The 18,845-nt window shown below is 34.3% G+C and overlaps 1 protein-coding gene across 1 annotated transcript in view; it reads left to right on the top strand.

Moving 5' to 3' along the window:
* Positions 1 to 3,181: 3,181 nt before the first annotated feature.
* The window catches only part of LOC145259793 (V-type proton ATPase subunit F-like), a 28,599-nt gene continuing 12,935 nt past the window's right edge, over positions 3,182 to 18,845 (top strand). The window contains exon 1 of the mRNA XM_080117558.1: positions 3,182 to 3,343. Within this exon, the coding sequence (XP_079973684.1) occupies positions 3,296 to 3,343 (48 nt within the window). The 5' untranslated portion in view covers positions 3,182 to 3,295. The remainder of the gene's footprint in view (positions 3,344 to 18,845) is intronic.

Here is an 18,845-nt window from a genome sequence, read left to right as displayed (position 1 = left end):
AAGTGCATGTTTGTAAGTTGTAACTGTTCCATTAGCTTATATCTATGTGCCAAATTATGCATAATCTTAGTTGAATTAAGTCTTCTTCTGTTGTCTGTTCATCTGTTCCCAATTTTTCAAATTCACAGTATTTACTCGCACTTCTTAACCAGAGTAAATATTTTACTATCGGTTCATCCACTTCCTGCTTCATTGCCATAAACTTGGTCCTTTCTGCAATCACCAGTCTTTTCTTTGGCCACATGTTTCCCTTGATAACCTGACTTATTTCTTCGAAAGTCATTTCTTCTAGTTCTCAAGGGTAAACCATTGTAGCAACCTTCTTAATTGCTTCACAACCAGCGTTAGCCATAAACAAGTCGGTGATTTCATTCTCCCCTTCTTGTTTTTTGATGTCTTTCAACTTTTTGCATCTCGCATTAGCAGCAAAGCAACAAATTCAAGTATCTACGTATTCCGGGTCTTCAAAGACCAGAAAACATCCTATCGTCGATGCCATTGATATGTCATGTATAACGCTAAGCATGTGGTCAACAACCACCTGCTTTAGTTGGTGTCGGTTTATAAATATGAGCTATCTCCTCATATGTAAATTATACTTAATTTGCATATCACTACAATAATACAAGGATGGAGTACTGCTGCTACATCTGAGCAGGAGCTGCTAAAAACAGCCTATCCTGCCTTGACCGAATACAAAATAAACTTTGTGGCTTAGTGGGGATGCCCTTTTCTCTTCCCTTCAACCTGAAACCTCTCTCCCACAGAAGAGACATTGTGAGCTTGTCTTTGTTTTATCGTCATTTCCATGGCAAGTGCTCGTCTAAGCTCCAATCTCTGGTCCCCCCTCACCAATCTTTCACGATAAACACCCGTCTAGCTGAAACCACAGTCAATAATTTTCCCCACTCTTTATCTGTGCCTAAATCAAAGCGTAGATTCCATGAACAAAGCTTCTTTCTTAGAAGTGCACGCCTGTGGAACTTTCTTCAATTTGCCTGTTTCCCACCTGACTACAACTTGGATGTCTTCAAGTCCAACATAAACAAATTCCTGATGAACCACCCCCTTAAGTAAGACACTTTATCAAATCTCCAACACTAATGATTACTACGATACTATCCCATTGATTACTGTACACGCAATAACCCTTATCCCAGAGTGGCCCCCGGGCCTTGGTAAGTGGTGACCACCCTGTAAAAAAAAAAAAATACTAAAAACAAATTCGAAACAATGGAACCATAGCATTTTATTCATTATTTTATGCAAAAAATAAGTTTAATGCAAATTTTTTAGCTGACACTTTTTGCTGCAGATTTTATTTCACCTTTTCTTCTACGTCACTAGGATAAACGGACGAGTACACTCTCTCTATCTTTGACGAAATGGTCATTACTAACCAGCTGTAGCGCACTTCATAAATCGTCGCCATTGACTCCAGTTCTGCACCATTCTGAGCAACTCAGCCATGCTAATGTCTACGATGTCCTTCGCGTTGTCTGACATTCTTGTTTTTGGTCTCCGACATCCTCTTTTGCCAAGGGTTGTTCCAAAGAGCATATCTTTTGTTAGGCCATCTGTTCTGACCTCAGATCCCAAAAATCGCACTTTCCTGCCATTGATATTGTCCAACAGTCTTCGGCATGGTCCAATCTTCTCTAGAATCCATTCGTTTATGTTTTTCCACCCAGCTTACATGAAGAAGTCTATGATAGCACCACAATTCAAAAGCAGCAATTTTCCTGTTATCGACTTTCAAGATCCAACATTCTGCTGCGCATGTTGCTGTTGAGAATACCAAAGCTTGCAGGAGTCGTTTCTTTGTGCGTATGAAATGGATCTGTCTTTCCAGATATTGGTTAGCGCAATTATTGCTGTCTTTGTCATTGCAATACGTCGTCTTACTTCTTTGGTGTCATACACTCGTAATCTAATAATAGAGTTGTCCATGGTGATTGGATATAAACACTCTAAAATATTTGGCAGAAAAAAAACATTTTTTTAAACAAATAATTTAGAATTTAGAGTGGGAGATCAGTATTACATATAAATTTAACATAAATGATCATCTATTTCCAGGCCATACTAGCGTTAAATGCAATTAACCAATTTTTATTTATTTATTTATTTATTTATTTATTATGGTAGATAAATGCTTCACATATTTTTTAAGGAAAGAAAGTCTACATTTTAGCTGATCATGTTTCATGATCTTGTTAGTTGAAGTTTGGTTAGCAGTAAAAAAATTAGTTAACTGCTCTATAAAGTTAAAGAATCATTTTATGTTCAATTTGTATACGAAACCGATCCCCCATTCGAAATTTTAAAATATTTTTCTTTTATCGCACTTACAGCAGTTGAACATCCCCAAGCAAATTGTTTTCATTCCATTCCATCCACGCAAGAGAAGAGTTAATATCCCCCCCCATCCCCATGTTAAAAATGACTTTCTAAATTTGCTTAGTGATGTTAAACTGCACAAGTATCTTTTTAGTCTGTTTGTTTTTTGTGTTTTTTGTATTTTTCTTTTTGTCGCCAATTTTTATTCATACATTCACACGTAATCACCTAAAAAAGTAGAATCTCGTTTTTAGAGGTGTGGTACGATTTAGCTGAAGGTGTTAATCTACAAATTTATCACATAAAATTCTAACTTCCATAAATAATTGATTGCAGTGATTATTATTACTATTATTAAACTGGGCGGTTCTTATTTAAAATCTAATCTAATTACAACAGAAATACAGGAAATATAGAATAATCTTTATCAATATGCCATATTCCAAAAATCACGTTAATTGATCAAGTATCTTTATTTTTATTTAAGAAAATCAAATTTTACGAGTAAGCAAGAAGAGACTGTCTCGCGTTGCCATTCTGAAACAAAGATAAGACTAAGTCTCCAATAATTTAAACTTGCGAGATCAGCCTTGTAATGCTACTGATTTCACATGAATTGCTTTAAATCGTTTAAAAATTATTTTCTTTATAAAAAATAAAACTCGATCTACAAGATTTTTGGAATATGAAATTTTTGTTTCGTGACATTTTTGTTTCGTACATCAGAAAGACTTTTCTGCACACACATATCAAAATTAGTTAAAATCCTGGATAAAACCCCTAAATACGTGTACGTAAAAAGGTGTTGAATTTATAATCGACAAGAACGATAACTCTCGCTGCTTCCTGTAATTCTTCTTTCAATTCGCGATTTCCTTTTTTCGTCTGTTTTTAAAACGATTCACTACTTTGAACTCGTGATAAAATAAAATAAAAAACAGTTGGGAACCAAAAAATGTCTTCGCAAGCCAAAGGAAAGCTTTTAGCTGTTATCGGCGATGAAGTAAGTCATTCTATGTCCACGCTTTATTTCACCATCGGATATTTATATTTATTTCCCAAAAATAAGAATCTATTCGGTTTGTGGTTCAGTTTGCTACTACAAAGTCGCGTTTTTCTTTTTTTAGATACTAGTGCACAGAGTGATCCGGACGTACGTAAATAATAACGCTATTATTTAAAAAAAAAAAACATTCTTAACATGGGGAGGGGGATGGTGTTTTGTACCTATTCTATACTTCAACCTTACAATTGAATAAAAAAACATATCATAAAACTTTAATTAAACTTGGAAATACGATTTAAAAAATAGCGCGGATCACTCTCTGCACTAACACCTTTTTTGAATTAATAAATTTTGCGAAATTCTTTCTATCAAATATTAAATATTCATAACCGTCCTAAAACGAAAAACAATATTTTACATTTTTCTATATTTCATAATTTGTGTTTGATTTCTTTTAATGTTGTATCCTGGAAAATGTATGGGTTTTTTTTTTTGTTTGTTTTTTGCTTAGAAGGTACCGCACTATTTTGATAGTATTTTCAAGTTAAATTCAAGTTTTACGGTATCTTTTGGGTGCTAATGCAGAGAATGATCCGCGCTATTTTTTTTAAAATCGTATTTCCACGTTTAATTAAAAGTTTTATGTCTTTTTTTTATTCAATTGTAACGTTAAAGTACAGATTAGATACAAAACACCCTCCCCTCCTCATGTTAAGAATGGCTTTTTAAATAATAACGTTATTATTTCAGCACGGATCACTCTCTGCATGAGTACCATCTTTTGTTTATTAAATTGTTAGGTGAAAGTATAGAATAGTTTAAAAAAAAAATCCCCCTCCCCATATTAAGAATGGCTTTCTAAATGTTATTATTTCAGCACATAACTTTGTCTGCATAACTTTGAAGCATGAAGTTTCTTTGATTTTCTTATCGCAAAACAAAATATTTAATTAATGACTTTTATTTACTGTTGACCTTCAAGCCTGTACTTTAGCGTTGATTCGCGTTTTTTACCCTAATTAATTATTCTAAAGGGTATTTCTACAGAATTTGAACCGAACTGTTTTTTTTTTGTTTTTTTTACCTATGCAGTTTATGGGATCGGGAGTTTGGTCAAGATCAAAGTGTAGTATCTGTTTTTTTGCTGCACTTCCATTTCTTCTCTTTCGGTGGAAGAGAAATCCTTCACGACTGAGACAATTTTTATTTTTGTACCTTTTCTCCACGTTAAAAAACGACCCTGGTGTCTAACTCTGTCCCGTGGGGAGGCATTGTAAATAGGTACAATTCATAGAGGTGCGAAAAAGTTGTCAAAAAAATTTCAAAAAAATGTTATCAAAAACAAGAAAGTTACTTTTCTACCTTCCTTGGTAATTTTTTAGTGTTTTTATTTAATGTGAAACGTTTATTCGGTTCGAAAAACAAGTAATATTGAACGCTACCGGAGAACAAAAGAAAAAAAAATGGCCGCGATCTCTCATTACATCTTTGAAGTCTCGATAATCACTTTAAAATAAGAAAATAAAATGTTGGTAGAAACCCACCCAGTTAAATGATATGAGTGGGTTTCTACCACCATTTTGTTTTCTCATTTTAAAGTGATTATCAAGACTTCAAAGACGTAATGAGACATCGCGGCTATTTTTTTTTTCTCCGGTAGTGATCAATATTACTTGTTTTTCGAACCGAATAAACGTTTTACATTAAATAAAAACACTAAATAAATAAAAATTAAAACCATAAAATAACACCACTAAGTAGAGCAAGTTTCATCGTACACGTGAAAACCCGAAATAAACACTAGAGCGGAAAAATATAGTAGCCATCTTTTAGAAACGAATCCAAGAACGATAACTCAATTTCATAATTTTATCGTTAAAGCACAGGGAAGCAGAAGCCATAGGGGATGCTTGCTTGGGAATGTTCAACAAAAGTGCGACAAAAGAAAAATATTTTAAAATTTCGAATGGGAGATCATTTTATTTTACAAAAATAACAAGAAAATTGTGAATATGAGTTATGTGCCCTTGTTTAGTTGTCGACTTTTTTTCTTTTTTTTTTTAATGCGGGATAAATTCAGATAAAAGAAGGGCATTCTGAATTGGGACAAAAATATTTTGAAATATCTCGTTCGAGAAGGATTTCTCCTTATCTCACCGAGGACATACACTTTGATACTTTGATTCTGATCAGCAGCAAGTCTTGAAAAATTCGTCAATATTCCGATCAAAGTGTAGTACCTGTTCTGAACGGTCTAAAGAGGTTATGTGATAGGAGGCGGTTTATTATCAATCGCCTGAGGCACGCTCACCAGGGAAAACCAACGGAGTTAAATATAGTAAATTTTTCATCTGACCAAAGTGTCCCTTTGGGGCGGGCGCTGAATTCTTCACTATAAACTGACCTTTGTCCCACTGTGGGAAGGGAAAATAGTAGATAAAGTAAACATTCGAGGTCAAAAATAAACCATGAAAAAAAATAAAATCACCGAAAATTATGAATTTTCGTGGAGACAAAGTGGATCTGAATTCAGTACAGTCCCAGATTAACCCCTCTTAGAGTTAGTGGTCGGGTTAAATAAATAAACTCTTTTTTTGAGTATTTTTTTGTTTTACTTACTTTCCACCTTAAAAAGACGACTCTTATAGTCTTTTTAGGCATGCTGAAATCGAATATCGCATTTACACTTTCCGTAATTGCATGATCCGGAAAACTACTTGGTACTGGTGAGTGGTGCACTGGTGCAGTGGTGCAGGTGCACTTATTGAACCGTACTAAAATAATATTATTTAGAAAGCTATTCTTAACATGGGGGAAGGACGGTGTTTTTGAAACTATTCTGTACTTTCACTTAACAATTTAATCAAAAAGGATATCGTAAAATACTGTATAAAAATATATATAAAAAAAAAATAGCGCGGTTTAATAAGTGCAGCAGTGCTGCAGTGCTGCACTGCAGCACTGCTGCACTTATTAAACCGCGCTATTATTAAACCAGCACCAACCCATTGTTTGCGGAAAATTTAAATTCGATATTCGTTTTCAGCATATTCGAAAACCTGTCAAAGTCGTCATTTTAAAGGTGATTGTTAAAGTAGAAAATAGGTTAAAAAAAATACCCTTTTATTATTATTATCATTATTGTTGTTGTCCAGGACAAAAATATCACTTGTGTTTGTGACTGATTTTAATACAAGATCCGGTTTGTGGTCTTTTAAAAATAGACCGTTTTCTCTTTTCTTGTTGGACTTTGGACCTTTAATGTTTGACGATCGTCATTAACATTCATTAATTTTTTTATCGCTTTCTTTACTTGTCGAATGATAAAAAAATAGCCATGAATTGAATGAAGAAAGCAAGAAACGAGTTGGTGGTTGGACTTGGCATAATAATAATTTAGTCGAGTAACGATTCCCACCCACACAAGTTTCAATTTCTCGACTAAAACTTTTATTCTTTTGTTCGTTTTTTTTTTCTTTGTATTTTTTTCTTTCAACGCTTTTTTTTTTTTTTTGCTCGTCACTTTTTTAATTTTTTTCGCTTTTTGACCATTTTTACCTTTTTATATCATTTTCTTTTTCTTCTATTCCTTTCCTCTTTCTTTTTCGTTTTCTCGTTTCCTTTTCTCTTTTCTTTTACTCTTTCCGTTCTCCTCTTTTCTTTTGTTTTTCTTTTTTCTCTTTTCGTAATTTTTTCTTTTCATTTTTCCTTTTTCCTCATTCTGTCCTTATATTTTCTATTTCTTTTCCCGCTTTCTTTTTCCCGCTTTTTTTCTCTTTCCTTTTTTTCTTCCTTCCTCTTTTTCTGTTTTGACTTTTTTTCTCTTTTATTTCTTATTTCCACCATTTTCTCTTTCCGTTTTCTCCATCCTTCCTCTTTCACTTTTCCTCGCATCTCTCTTTCATTACCTTTTTTTTTTTCATTTCTTCGTTCCTTCTTTCCTTTTCTTTCTTTCTTCTTCTCTTTGCTTTCTTTCTTTTTCTTCTTCTCTTTGCTTTCTTTCTTTTTCTTCTTCTCTTTGCTTTCTTTCTTTTTTCTTCTTCCCTTTGCTTTCTTTCTCCTTCCCTTTGCTTTCTTTCTCCTTCCCTTTGCTTTCTTTCTCCTTCCCTTTGCTTTCTTTCTCCTTCCCGTTGCTTTCTTTCTCCTTCCCTTTGCTTTCTTTCTCCTTCCCTTTGTTTTCTTTCTCCTTCCCTTTTCTTTCTTTCTTCTTCCCTTTTCTTTCTTCTTCCCTTTTCTTTCTTCTTCCCTTTGCTTTCTTCCTCCTTCCCTTTGCTTTCTTCCTCCTTCCCTTTGCTTTCTTCCTCCTTCCCTTTGCTTTCTTCCTCCTTCCTTTTTCTTTCTTCCTCCTTCCCTTTTCTTTCTTCCTCCTTCCCTTTTCTTTCTTCCTCCTTCCCTTTTCTTTCTTCCTCCTTCCCTTTTCTTTCTTTCTCCTTCCCTTTTCTTTCTTTCTCCTTCCCTTTTCTTTCTTTCTCCTTCCCTTTTCTTTCTTTCTCCTTCCCTTTTCTTTCTTTCTCCTTCCCTTTTCTTTCTTTCTCCTTCCCTTTTCTTTCTTTCTCCTTCCCTTTTTTTTCTTTCTCCTTTTCTTTCTTTCTTTCTCCTTCCCTTTTCTTTCTTTCTTTCTTTCTCCTTCCCTTTTCTTTCTTTCTTTCTTTCTCCCCTTTTCTTTCTTTCTTTCTCTTTCCCTTTTCTTTCTTTCTTCTTCTTCCCTTTCTTCTTCTTCCCTTTCTTCTTCTTCCCTTTCTTCTTCTTCCCTTTCTTCTTCTTCCCTTTCTTCTTCTTCTTCTTCTTCTTCTTCTTCTTCTTCCCTTTCTTCTTCTTCTTCTTCTTCCCTTTCTTCTTCTTCTTCTTCTTCTTCTTCTTCTTCCTTTTCTTCTTCTTCCTTTTCTTCTTCTTCCCTTTCTTCTTCTTCTTCTTCTTCTTACCTTTCTTCTTCTTCTTCTTCTTCTTCTTACCTTTCTTCTTCTTCTTACCTTTCTTCTTCTTCTTCTTACCTTTCTTCTTCTTCTTCTTACCTTTCTTCTTCTTCTTCTTACCTTTCTTCTTCTTCTTCTTCCCTTTCTTCTTCTTTTTCCCTTTCTTCTTCTTCTTCTTCCCTTTCTTCTTCTTCTTCTTCCCTTTCTTCTTCTTCTTCTTCTTCCCTTTCTTCTTCTTCTTCTTCTTCCCTTTCTTCTTCCCTTTCTTCTTCTTTTCTTTCTTCTTCTTCTTCTTCCCTTTTCTTCTTCTTCTCCCATCCCTTTTCTTTCTTCTCCCATCCCTTTTCTTTCTTCTTCTTATTTCCTTTCTTCTTATTATTTCCATTTCTTCTTCTTCCTTCCTTTCTTCTTCTTCTTTCCTTTCTTCTTCTTCTTTCCTTTCTTCTTCTTCTTTCCTTTCTTCTTCTTCTTTCCTTTCTTCTTCTTCTTCCCTTTCTTCTTCTTCTTCCCTTTCTTCTTCTTCTTCCCTTTCTTCTTCTTCTTCCCTTTCTTCTTCTTCTTCTTCTTCTTCCCTTTCTTCTTCTTCTTCTTCTTCTTCCCTTTCTTCTTCTTCTTCTTCTTCCCTTTCTTCTTCTTCTTCTTCCCTTTCTTCTTCTTCTTCTTCTTCCCTTTCTTCTTCTTCTTCTTCCCTTCTTCTTCCCTTTTCTTTCTTCTCCCATCCCTTTTCTTTCTTCTTCTTCTTCCCTTTCTTCTTCTTCTTCTTCCCTTTCTTCTTCTTCTTCCCTTTCTTCTTCTTCTTCTTCTTCCCTTCTTCTTCTTTCCTTTCTTCTTCTTCCCTTTCTTCTTCTTCTTCCCTTTCTTCTTCTTCTTCCCTTTCTTCTTCTTCTTCCCTTTCTTCTTCTTCTTTCCTTTCTTCTTCTTCTTCTTCCCTTTCTTCTTCTTCTTTTCTTCTTCTTCCCTTTTCTTCTTCTTCTTCTTCCCTTTTCTTTCTTCTTCCCTTTTCTTCTTCTTCTTCTTCCTTTTTCTTCTTCTTCTTCTTCTTCTTCCCTTATCTTTTCTTCTCCCATCCCTTTGCTTTCTTCCTCCTTCCCTTTGCTTTCTTCCTCCTTCCCTTTGCTTTCTTCCTCCTTCCCTTTGCTTTCTTTCTCCATCCCTTTGCTTTCTTTCTTCTTTGCTTTTTTTCTTTGCTTTTCTGTCTTCCTTTATTCCCTTTGCTTTGTTCCTTCTCCCCTTTGCTTTGTTTCTTCTCCCCTTTGTTTCTTCTCCCCTTTGTTTCTTCTCCCCTTTGTTTCTTCTCCCCTTTGTTTCTTCTCCCCTTTGTTTCTTCTCCCCTTTGTTTCTTCTCCCCTTTGTTTCTTCTCCCCTTTGTTTTTTCTCCCCTTTCTTTTTTCTCCCCTTTCTTTTTTCTCCCCTTTGTTTTTTCTCCCCTTTCTTTTTTCTCCCCTTTCTTTTTTCTCCCCTTTGTTTTTTCTCCCCTTTGTTTTTTCTCCCCTTTCTTTCTTCTCCCCTTTCTTTCTTGTCTTTTCTTTTCTTTTCTTTTTTCCTTTATTCCCTTTTCTTTCTTTCTTCTTCCTTCCTTTCTTCTTCTCTTTGCTTTCTTTCTTTTTCCATTTGCTATCTTTCTTTCTTCTCTTTCCTTTCTTCGTCTCTTTCCTTTCTTGCCTTTGCTTTCTTTCTTTCTTCCCTTTGCTTTCTTTCTTTCTTCCCTTTGCTTTCTTCTTTCTTCTCCTCCTTTCTTTCTTCTTCTTCTCCTCCTTTCTTTCTTCTTCTCCTCCTTTCTTCTCCTCCTCTCTTTCTTCTCCTTTCTTTCTTTCTTCTTCTCCTTCCCCTCCTCCTCCTTTCTTTCTTCTCCTCCTCCTCCTCCTTCTCCTCCTTTCTTTCTTCTCCTCCTCCTCCTCGCTTTCTTCTCCTCCTCCTCCTCTTTCTTCTTCTCTCTTTCTTTTGGTCTGCTCTTTGCTTTTTCCATTCTTTCCCTTTTTTATTTTCGTTTTTTATTTTCTTTATTTTTAGTTTTGGTCTTTTTTTTTGCTTTTCCTTTCTTTCCTTTTTCATTTGTTTTTCTTTATTTTTTTCCTTTTTCTCTTTCCTTTCCTCTTTTCTTTCCTTTCCTCTTTTCTTTCCTTTCCTCTTTTCTTTTCTTTCCTCTTTTCTTTTCTTTCCTCTTTTCTTTCCTTTCCTCTTTCCATTTCGTCTTTCCTTTCCTCTTTCCATTTCGTCTTTCCTTTCCTCTTTCCATTTCGTCTTTCCTTTCCTCTTTCCATTTCGTCTTTCCTTTCCTCTTTCCTTTCCTCTTTCCTTTCCTTTTTCTCTTTATCTTTCCTTTTTCTCTTTATCTTTCCTTTTTTCTTTCCTTTTTTTTCTGTTTTTCTCTTTCCTTTACTTCCTTATTCTCTTTCACATTTGTTTTCATTCTTTTTTTCTTTTCGTTTTCTTTCATTGTTCTTTTCTTTTTCCTGTTTCCTATTTTTTTTTCTTTAGTATACATGGCAACATATACAAGTGTAATATGAAGTCTACAACCCTAAAATAAACATTTACCGAAAAGACTTATGAAATTAATAAAACAATAATTTTATATTACTGTTATACGGCAGTATGAAAATAACTTAAATTCAAGGAGTGAGAGTATTCTATTATGAGACGCTGATATCAATATCGCTTTCATTAAAAATAAAAAAAAAATTTAAATTATTTCATTTTTTTAATATTTTTTAAATAATCCAGCATTTATTTCTGAAATAGACAAAAACTGAAGAACAAATAAAACGAAACGATATCGTCTGCATAACTAAAACGGAATAAAGACGCGGGAAAACTCCTTAGGCGTTTTTTTTTTTTTTTTTTTTTTATTTGTTTTAACTCCAAATGTTTACTTCTCATTTCATTAAAATGCTTCCACAGCTGACTTTGTCTCAAGATGACGGCTTTTGTATTCCAGAAAGGAAATCCAAACAAGAAAGAACCCAATTCAAGATCGTGTCAAAAAAGAGTAGAAACCGTCTAAAGTGATGTTTCCCAAACCTTTTTGCGTTCATGAATCTCTTCAAATAATAGTGATATCCGAAGGAACGCTTACATGAGAAAATATTTTACAATCGTATTAATTTATTCCTCTTTTATAATGCAAGCAATATATAGTTTATGTTTACAATTGAAAGCGGCCATCAAACTAGCATACGAATACCTTTATTTCTAGTCTTCCATTACCGCGACCTTTAACCACATCCACTCTTTCTCATTCATTCCTATATCTCAACACAGACCCCTAATCCGCACCAATATTATGTATTATTTACATACTACCAAATTTTATTTTTCAAAACATCGAACGGAACCTCCTGATATTAACTCCCTGTGACGAGGTAGACCTGATATTTTCATTGCAAACTTTGCTTTCGTACAAGCTTTATAAGGTGAAGAGGTATCTTGCTGACCGAAACATGCTCATGAATGTGTAGCAACATATTGCTGCTTATGAAAAACAAATAAAGAGTGTATATATATATATATATATATATATATATATATATATATATATATATATATATATAAGTGAACGTGTCTGTCTGTGTGTCTGTCTGTCTGTCTGTGTACATTTCCCTACGCAATAACTCTGTCAATTTTTAGTCTATAGACTCGAAATTTGAAATACCGGGTACTGAGATTTGGGAAAATCGATGTGACAGGTGTCGGCCAGAAATTTGGCTGTTAAGGGGTCAAATTTCAACGATTTGACCTTTAAGAACTCTACCAAACTCCTCCGACAATTTTGGGTCTAGACACTTGAAATTTTAGATATAGGTTCCTTGAACATGGATCTAACTTAATAAAGTGATTTGAGCCCGAAACAATAAATTTTAAGGGGTCATAATAGGGGTCAAAGTTTTAAAAAATTAACCATTTTTTTTTGTTTTTTTGCGCAGCATATACCTCCAAACACCCGAGCAAGGGGTCAAAGTTCAACGATTTGACCTTTGAGAATTCTACCAAACTCCTCCGCCAATTGTGGGTCTAAACACTTGAAATTTTAGATATAGGTTCCTTGGACATGGATATAACTTAATAACTTGATTTGAGTCCAAAACAATAAATGTTAAGGGGACGTAATAGGGGTCAAAGTTTTAAAAAATTGACCGCTTTTTCTTTTTCTTTTTTTTTTTCTCAACATACACCTCCAAACACCCTGGCAACGCCGGGCTGAAATGCTAGTATATATATATATATATATATATATATATATATATATGTATATATAACCGGTTTAAGAAACTAACATGCTGAAAATCAGTCTGTATTCTTCGAGCAAGTTAACTGTTTTTACATGAATTGCTCAAGTTTCAGTTTTATGTCCAATGTTAACTAAGCCATTCTTTTTAACCAAATATTTTCTGCAAATTTATTCTCTGTGGTTATTTTACTTTTTTAAAACGATTTCGTAGTTTGAAAATATTGTTAGAATACCCAAATAATCTCAGCCTATTCATTAATATCTCTAGAAGTAATCTTTGGCAACTTTTTAACAAACCCCACGGTTCCACGGAAACCTGGTTGGGAAACCCTAGTCTAAAATAAGGAACTATTAAATACAAAAGTCGGAGGGAAATTGTTGTTTTGTCGAAATGTCTGTGGACTTGAGTATGAGAAAAGTCTTTAGATTGTTTTAAACTGTCGCCATATTTTACTGGTCTATAATTGTGACTTGTGTTTGTCTCGAGATGCCAGAGGCAGAGTTTCCCCTCAGTACCAAAGCCAAAAAAAAAAAAAGTCAAGGCCGTTGGTGAGATGACTTGTTCTCTGTTAGCTCTGTGCAGTTTTAGTTAATATTAACATTGGAACCCAACACGTTGTAACAGAGTATGTCGCAAGCAACGGAAGACAAGTAATAACTCTATTTTTTTTTTTTCTTTTTTCTTTTCTTTTTTTTTTTTTTTCTTTTTTTTCTTTTTTTCTTTTCTTTTTCTTTTCTTTTTTTTTTCTTTTTTTTTTCTTTTCTTTTTTCTTTTCTTTTTTCTTTTCTTTTTTCTTTTATTTTTTTCTTTTATTTTTTCTTTTATTTTTTCTTTTCTTTTTTCTTTTTTTTTCTTTTTCCTTTTTTTCTTTTTTTCTTTTCTTTTTTTTCTTTTTTTTCTTTTTCTTTTCTTTTTTTCTTTTCTTTTTTCTTTTTTTTCTTTTCTTTATTTTCTTTTTTTCTTTCTTTTCTTTTTTCTTTCTTTTCTTTTTTCTTTCTTTTCTTTTTTCTTTCCTTTTTTTCTTTTTCTTTCTTTTCTTTTTTTCTTTTTTTTTTTTCTTTTCTCTTTTTTTCTTTTTTTTTTTTGTAATAACATTTATTTCCGGGTTCTTTCCCAAATAAAGCATGATCGTTCTCATTCTCTCTCTCCTCTCAAATGTGCTAAACATGATCGCTAGTCTGTGCACACATTCTTTTTATAGACTTTTTCTTTGCACACAGTTCTGCATTTACATATGCATGTCCGCGCTACACACATCCTCTTAAGCTTTATCTTCTCCCTTTTGAGAAGGGGTTAGTTTATTATTAATTGCCTGAGGCGTCCCTACCGGGGCATGCTGACGAGTCTGGCCAAGCATTTTTGAAGGCCAGAGTGTTCTTCCCCTAGGACGCTAGCTCTTCAAATCTCATCATCTGGCCCTTGTGCCACATCATACCACCGTAGGAGAGAGATAGATATCACCAGTAGCCTTGCAGCCATGGTCACGGTTCATTTGTCCATGAGAAGTCTGTAGTAGTGCTATGACGGACAAGGGTTCTAGTCTCTCAATATTTATTTTCAAAACATTTTACATAACTAAAATAATTGTTAAAATGCGACACAAGGTCAAAAAGAGGAGGGAAATGGGGGCTGGTCAACATTGATTATTGCTAACTATGCTAACTTAACAAGTTTCACTAATGCCTATCATTCATCAAAATACCACATTCACCTTTCTCTATTCATCAAAACACCACATACTATTAAACTCCTACTTAAAACCTATATATAGATTATGCGACAGGGTGTTTCAGCAATAAAAATTTTATGTACTAAAATCTGGCAGCTGTGCTTGAGGTGTCATTTATGTAGCCAACGTCGACAGGTACTCGGCTCCCAGATGTGACTCTTTCTGATTAGTTGAAGCTTAATACAGGTAACTAACCAATGAAGATTATGTTGATGGAATTATTTTACCCAATAAACCTTAAATATCTTAGAAATTGCTTTGGTGCTTATTAAAATAGTCGACAGATTTTTAAATAAGTTGTTTTACGCATAAGAAATATTACGTACTTAATTGTCATTTCCAAAACAGTAATGTATCCAAAAATTACGAAAATTCATCTAGTAGAAAATTATTTATAGTTAAAAGTAATGTTTACAAAGAATTGGGTAAAATTGCATTTTTCTTGGGTGTAGACGATGAAGAGTTCACACACAGGGGAATAACTCGGAACACGTTTTAGATTACAGGTTCATAGTGTGCAATATTTTTTGTCTATTATAGCGATAGACTTCTTTTTTTTTTTTAATTAAAAACACAATAGCACTTGTTCTACTTTTTTTTTTTTTTTTACATAGGCATCACCACATTATCAAGGCCAAGAGGCCACTCAAGGATAAGGGTTAAAGAGTGTACAGTAGAAATTGGACAATATAGTAATCATTAGTAATGAAAATTTGGTAAATTTGATAACTTATATGGAACGGCTCATCAAGAACTTATTTACGTTAGACTTGAACACAACCATATTGTAGTCAGCCGGAAAGCAGGAAAACGGAAGACAATTCCACAGGCGTGCAGTTCTAAGAAAGAAGCTTTGTTCATGGAATCTACGTTTAGGTTTAGGCACAGATAAAGAGTGGGGGGAATTATTGATAGTGTTTACAGCTAGACGAGTGTTTCTTGTGAAAGTTTGGCGAGGGGGGACCATAGATTGAAGCTCAGTTGAACACTTTCCATGAAAATAACGATACATCAGAGACAAACTCGCAACATCTCTTCTGTGAGATAGAGGTTGCAAGGAGGAGAAAAGGACATCTCCTACGAGGCTACGAAGTCTATTTTGAACTCTATCAAGGCAGGACAAGTCCTTTCTAGCAGCTCCTGCCCAGATGTGGCAACAGTATTCCATCCTTGGACGTACCTGGCTCTTATATAGATAGAGAATAGAATCAGCAATGAGATATTTACCGGATCGATAGAAAGATCCCACCATTTTCATAATTTTTGGATATATTACTATTTTCGACATAACAATTAAGTACGTAATATTGCTTTTTTGCTTAAAACGACATATTTTTAAAAAATCGATTTGTCGATATATCTTAACAAGCACCATTGTTTCTCTGTTACTACTACTACTACTACTACTACTACTATAAGCGAAATTCCAAGTGTATGACATGGTTCTACCAGATCAGGTTGTCTGAAGATATTGACTTCCTGACCTAAAATGCACCAAACATTGATTTTTTTTTTCTTTCTTTCCCTTTGCAAAATTCGATCATATTCTGTAAAGTCAGCAACATTTTGCTCTACAAAACAACCAAACCAAACATCATAAATAAATATTTAATGATATAAATAACTATAATAAATAAATATATAAACTTTTTCCAAAATTACTGGATTCGACATTAAATAACCCGAAAAGGATGGATATGTCATAAATGTATGAAAATTACATCCCTAAGGACCATTATAGGGGTAAAAATTGCCCCCAGATCGTTCATCCGTTCATATTTTTCTCAATAACCACGCCTTGCATATTTGAAAATTTTGCATAAACATTAGTCATGGTTAAAGTAAATTTTTCACTCTATGAGGGGGACCCCGCATGCTCGTTTTTATTTTAATTTTGAAAGTCAAAAAAATATATAATCTTCGTATTAATTACAATTAACGCCAATGAATGCTTGAAACAGATGGTATTTGAAAGGGGGGGGCGACATTGTTTACATGGAACGACATACAAAGGTATTCAAATGTTGATAGATAAAACATGTGTGACATGTTTATAAAACTTATAATTATATCGGCAAGGTGACCTGGTGTCGTCACGGGTCATGGAAACATCAAACATCGGCCAATTAGATAATGGTCCTCTAGTCAAGAACAATGGTTAAGTCATGTCTGGTAATCTCATCATCAGAACGTTTCAGTTTTTTTTGTTTTTTTTTTAATTTGAGCTGGGTATTTTACTTGCTTCCCATGAGAGCAAGATGTGACACAAGGGCAGCTTTATGTAGAGGAGACCAACTCAACTCTCTTTTACCCCATGAGAGAGTATGCTGAAAAAAGTTTTAAAAAATAGTTGCGAATTCCACCCACCGCCAATCATAATGATTATCTATATCTGTCTACTAGCAGGCCACCCGGCATTGCCCAGTTGTAAAATGCATGCTGATTTCATATTTATTATTATAGAGCAAATTGTCTATTAATTATTATTATTTTGTTTTGTTTTGTTTTTTACATAGGCATCATCACTTATCAAGACCCAGGAGTCACTCGAGGATAAGGGTTAAAGAGTGTACAGTAGTCAATTGGACAATATAGTAATTGTCAGTAATGGAAATTCAGTGAATTTGTTAACTCAAGGAGAACGGCTTATCAAGAACTTGTTTACATTGGACTTGAAGACAACTATATTGTAGTCAGCTGGAAAACTGAAGACAGTTTCACAGGCGTGCAGTTCTAAAAAAGAAGCTTTGTTCATGGAATCTACGTATAGGTTTAGGCACAGATAAAGAGTGGAGGGAATTATTGATAGTGTTTACAGCTAGACGAGTGTTTCTTGTGAAAGTTTGGCAATGGGGGAAGTTCAGTCAAGCACTTGCCATGAAAATAACAATAAAGCAAAGACAAACTCACTACATCTCTTCTGTGAGAAAGAGGTTGCAGGGAAGAAAAAAGGACATCTCCTATGAGGCTATGAAGTCTATTTTGAACTCTGAGTCAGGATAAGTCCTTTCTAGCAGCTCCTACCCAGATGTGGCAACAGTACTCTATCCTTGAACGTACCTGGCTCTTATATAGATAGAGAATTGCATCAGCAGTGAGATATCTACTGGATCGATAGAAGGATCCCACCATTTTTCCAGCGGCTTTGGCAACAAATTTAATGTACGTGTTCCATTTCAGATCAGGAGTAAAGGTCAAGCCCAGAAGCTTATTAAAACATGAGGCCTCTCCAAAACGAGAGCCATTCATTTCAATTGATGCCAGATGGGGATCACAGTGTTGATGATGTAAAGAGAGAAGCTTGGTTTTAGATGCATTAAAAGTAACCAGCCACTCCTTTCCCCATTGTACCACACGCTCAAGATCAGAGGAGAAAGAATCGGAGAGAACTTGGTCATTTACGGTCTCAGATATGCTACCATAGATGGTAGCGTCATCAGCATAAATGTCTACGAATGATGTAAGGATGTGATTTGGAAGATCATCAAGGTAAATCATGAAGATTGGAGGGACTCCGGCATTAATACTGTGAGCTTCTGATTTCTGCCCATCAACTACTACTCTTATGAACCTATCAGAGAGAAATGATTTGATAATTGAGAAGACATTTCCAGCTATACCATAGCTGGAGATCTTGTGAAGTAAACCTTTATGCCATACCCTATCAAAGGCTTTTGATATGTCAAGAGCAATTGCCCTATTGTACCCAATATATATAGTAACAATTTAAAGTTACAAAAAAAAAACGACTTTGGTGCCATCAGCTGAAATCGAAACCAAAACATTCAGTGTTCCAACCTTAGTTGTTATTTAGTGCTTCAACCTTCATCATCATTGTCTAAGCTATCACCAGATTGATAAAAGGGCTAAAAATTAAATCAGTTCTATATATAAATATATATGTACGTATTCTCTGAAGTTAGTTGATTTACTTCTGCCAAGGTCAACTATTATTTATTTTCAATTTTGACTCCTTAGCAGCTATTTTCGAAAGTGTTCTCAGGGTTCAAATATTCTATACATCAAATTTCAAGTCTGTAGACCAAGTATTCAGAGAGAAGTTTGGTAGAGACTCTTCACACATACACTGACAAGGCAACTTTTACACACACACACACACACATATATATATAAACATTTCCATGTGCTAACACTTGTCAATCCAAAATTCTAAATTTCTACACAAATTATGCAGAATGTAGAAACTATGCATAAAAAGAATTCAGTGTAATAGTTAAATGAAACCCGTCATCTAATAAGAAAACATAAAAATGAATAATTAATTAGCTTTCGTTTTTTGAAGGAATATAAAAATTAGTTAACCTTCATGTAGTCGCTCACATATCCATGACTGAGTATTCGTTTAATAATTTCTAAATAAAAAAGTAGGCTTTTAATATCAATGTCAGAGCAAGACAAAACTCGACTTTATAGGTATGTAGATATACTATGAATCCTGCCTAATTTTTTGTGTTTTGGGTTTTTTTTGGATGGGGGGGGGGTCGTGCACTCTTCATGACGCCATTAAAGTATGCTGTCATCCATTAAGACAGCCGAGTGATAACTTGGCACAGTGGATGTCATTTTGTGACGTCATCCATAAAATGAGAGGAAGGGAAAGAAGAATT

The sequence above is a fragment of the Euprymna scolopes genome, chromosome 35 (genome assembly GCF_053919585.1).
Source record: "Euprymna scolopes isolate OS-2025 chromosome 35, ASM5391958v1, whole genome shotgun sequence".
Taxonomy (NCBI): domain Eukaryota; kingdom Metazoa; phylum Mollusca; class Cephalopoda; order Sepiida; family Sepiolidae; genus Euprymna; species Euprymna scolopes.
Note: the sequence above shows the minus strand (reverse complement) of the source record. Positions and strands in the feature narration are given on the sequence as shown.